This window comes from Elephantulus edwardii, unplaced genomic scaffold (genome assembly GCF_000299155.1).
Source record: "Elephantulus edwardii isolate Elephantulus edwardi_28Jun2011 unplaced genomic scaffold, EleEdw1.0 scaffold00075, whole genome shotgun sequence".
NCBI classification, from domain to species: domain Eukaryota; kingdom Metazoa; phylum Chordata; class Mammalia; order Macroscelidea; family Macroscelididae; genus Elephantulus; species Elephantulus edwardii.
Genome location: NW_006399825.1, coordinates 5600132 through 5603888, shown reverse-complemented (window position 1 = coordinate 5603888; position 3757 = coordinate 5600132). Strand labels below are relative to the sequence as shown.

Below are 3757 nucleotides of genomic sequence, written 5' to 3'. Positions count from 1 at the left end.
AATGAATGAAAACCCAAAATCTCTGTAAATGTTCATTAAAACTAATAAAATTTAATAATAATTAAAAAAAAGAAAATAGGAATGGAGACACTTTTAAAAAATATTTCTATATATGAGTTTATATCTATGAAGCTCTGGTAGCATAGTCCCTAGGGTTTGTCCCCAAAGGCTGTACCTCTCTGGTGGTTCAAATCCACTAGTGGCTCTGCAGGGGAAAGATAGGCACATTCCTCCTGTGCAATTTATCACTTTGGAATCTCGGTGGGTCAGCTACAAGTAGGCTCCAATTCCACCATAAGAGAAGATTTAATGTACATTAAATCACCTTTGATCTTGGTTTCTAAATATCAGATTCCAATCAAAGGATCCAGCTTCCTTGGAAAAATGCCTGATTCCAAGACTAGGGCAGGAAAAACTCTAAATGAGTCAGGAACATCTTTTGTGTCAGTAAAGAAGTGTTCAATGCAACATAAGGTTTTATTAAAAAGACATAAAGAGTCAAGCTGAGGGAACTCCTAATAAAGATGGAATAATTTCAGCAATAAAGTAAGTATTTGAAATACTGGATTTAAAGAAATAAAAATTTAAACCCTATCTACTTCGACAGAAGTGACTAAATAAGTCAAAGGTAAGAATTATCATTAATAAATGAAGGAAATAGAAAATCAGTAATAGAAAAGCTTCACTGTTAATAACTGTTACAGTTAAAATCAGTGGCTGAACACTTAAGAAACAAAATGCTCAGACTCAGAGCATCTTCTTTAAAGTTCCTAAGTTCTAAACAAAAAGAGAGCAGCGTCATAGACTTTCCAACAATTTATGTTTTGTTTCTATTTAGACGTTTCAAGTACTAATTCAGGCATATTTTTTAAAATAGTATATATCTCTTACATATTAAAGCAATAGCATATTAAAATTACTATCACAAAAATACTAACCTTTTAAGGCTTGGCTCTTTTAAAGAAAAAGGAATACATCTTCTACGGCTTAGACGTTCTGAACATGCAACTTCTACCTTTTTTTCAGATTTAGGAGTGTTATTTGAATCAAACCTGGTATTTGTCAAGTCCTGTAGCATTCTGTCATCTGGAAAAGAATATATTATCACAAATACTTATAATACAGAGACACAGAAACAGATATAGAAAATAGAGTCATTTGCAAATCTAGATAACATTTTAAAACTTATATTTGGGAATCCATTTTTCCCAATAATTTTGATAAAAGATATTTCATTTTTCCCCTGTATTTAACTTGAAGACTTTAATGAAAATACTACTTTCAAATATAAAAGCAAATTTTAAGCAAAAAAATTAAGCGTGCTTAGAGCAGTGACCACAAATAGGTCTAGAAAGCATGTGGAGGGAGCAGCGATGTGAGCGGCAGAGTGGCTGAAAGCCCCCATCTGTCAGTCTGTTGTACCATGGTGCTTAGGTGTTGCTATGATGTGGAAGGTTATGCCAGCAGTATTTCAAGTATCAACAAGGATCACACTTGGTGGCTAAGTTTAAGCAGACCTTTCAGATGAAGATAAACTAGGAAAAAATTGGTGGAGAATTCCACAAACTAGCTAATGAAAACACTAAGAATCACAATGGGATACAGTCTAGTAGATTGCTGACACATGAGCCTCCTAAGTTGGAATATATTCAAAATAGACAGTGGTTTCAATAATGGACTCCGATTCAAGGTTGTGAAGATGGTTTAGAACTTCTGTTTCATTCTGCTGTACCTGGGCTGTCAAGAGTTAACTGACTTGACAGCAGTGAACAAAGCAACAGCTGAAATATCACTGGAAAGGGCTCTTCCTTTGAAGCCAGAGAATTAAACTTTAAAACTAAATAGGCTCTGACATTTTTAGTCTAGAATCAGAATAGAAAGACTGACAAATTCGTCATGGCTCAACTCTTCACAGAATCATACTAGTAACGGTATACTCCTTCATTTAGTATATGTTTCGACTAGCTGCTCACTCTGTGAAAAGCACCATGGGGAGGGGAGAGTTGAAAATACTTCAACTTCTTCAATACACCTGGCATTACTTTGTCCTTCCCTTGACTCAGTATTTACCTTCTACCTGGAGCAGACTTACCTGTCAAAATCCTAATGTTCTACATACATATATTGAAATGTTAGGACGCTCCTCCCCATAGAAAACCGTTATTAATATGAGAATATCTATTTGAAGTGGGGGAAAATGAGATACAAAGTCTTCTATACAGTATGATTTCAAACATCTATTTATTTGAAAAGCCACACATTTTAAGTCTGGATATGTATGCCAAAATGCTAACTGTATTTCCTCCAGGTCATTTTGTTCCTGATTTTTTACTTTCCATTTTCTGCATTGAGTTAATACTAACTTTATTTTTTTTAGTTAATAATATTTTAATTAAGTGGGGAAAAAAATCCACACCCCAAAAACCCCAACAAGCTTGCTGGCACATAAAAACAACAGTAATAAAGTAGAAAAACCTTCTTGAGACTTGACATTCTGCTCAATTCATGATGGATTTTCAAATTCCTGTAGTCAAATTTACTCTCCAGCATAACCCTTTAGCATATTTGTGCATTTTTTAAAGTATTAATCACATTTTACAAATAGTTTCTTTTACATAAGCATACACTGAGGAATGAACCTATATTGTTTTCATTTTCTACAACAGCTAGAACAAAGCTTTGATCTTATTAAATATGTTACTGAATTTAAAAAAATCACACTCTTAAGGAACTTGCCATTGTCTCTGGTAAAACAGAACCAGTGCAATTCACTTAAGACACTTAACTTCCTTCAAAACTATGAAAAAAAGGAAATTATCTGCCTAAAACCACTAATAGACAAGCTCATGGTAAAGGACAAATCATTTTTGTAGGACATGAAAGTCCAAGACATTCTTACTGCTATAGTCTCTAAACAGTAAACTTTAAATTCCTTCATGTTGTTTTTAGAAAACAAGCTACACAATCATCTGTTGTTCCACTAAAATTCTAGTTAAAACAGGAAACACTTTCCTGAAGAAAAAAGTAACCTCTAAAAGCAGGATCACGTTGAAGTTTGACCTACTTATCCCTAACTTTGGTGGGCTCTGGATGCCTTTATTTCACCGCTCTCATCTCATGTACATCATCACAAACTCCAGTGATGGGCCTGGTATGTTTGCCAGTGTAAAAATGTCTTTCATCATATTCTCACCAGAAGAAATACTCAAAGGTATTAAACCTTCAAGAAGAGATGTAAAGGAACAATCTTGTGTTTTAGGTAAATATAGCTCAGATAAAGATTTAAATATTTTTCTGTGAAAATGTGGCAGTTTTAACAATTTGCTCTCTCTCTAAATTGTTTTCCTCATCACATTGTTCAGATTCCAATGACTTCACTTGAAGAGGGTTTGCTATAGCTACCTTATTTCATTATTAAGTGGGGAAGAATCTATGATGGTTTTCCTTCTCCTTGATGTGGATGTTGTTTTATTTACTTTTATGACTTGCCATTCTCCTTTCATTGCTTCTACAAAGGCAAAACATCTTTTTTTTAAAAAAATTCTGCCTCTGATTTTTCTAAAGTTAAATTTGTTTCTTATCAGTAATCTGTTTCACACCTAATTCTAAGGAGATAGATAGAAGTGAAGGATCTGTGAATTGCAAAACAGGTTTGTGCTTACCTTTCGATAAAATGTTATTTGTCTTGCCTAAGGATTCTTTCTTCTGCTCTTTAACTGGTTTGCAAGGATCTGGAATTTGATCACAGTTTTCCTTT

General features: G+C 33.8%; 1 protein-coding gene across 1 annotated transcript in view; it reads right to left on the bottom strand.

Annotated features, from left to right (window-relative positions):
• SGOL2 (shugoshin-like 2 (S. pombe)) overlaps window positions 1-3757 on the bottom strand; it is a 27620-nt gene that overhangs the window by 1183 nt on the left and 22680 nt on the right. The window contains 5 exon segments of the mRNA XM_006903593.1: window positions 939-1086; window positions 3149-3309; window positions 3311-3401; window positions 3404-3525; window positions 3644-3753. Coding sequence (XP_006903655.1) covers window positions 939-1086; window positions 3149-3309; window positions 3311-3401; window positions 3404-3525; window positions 3644-3753 — 632 coding nt within the window.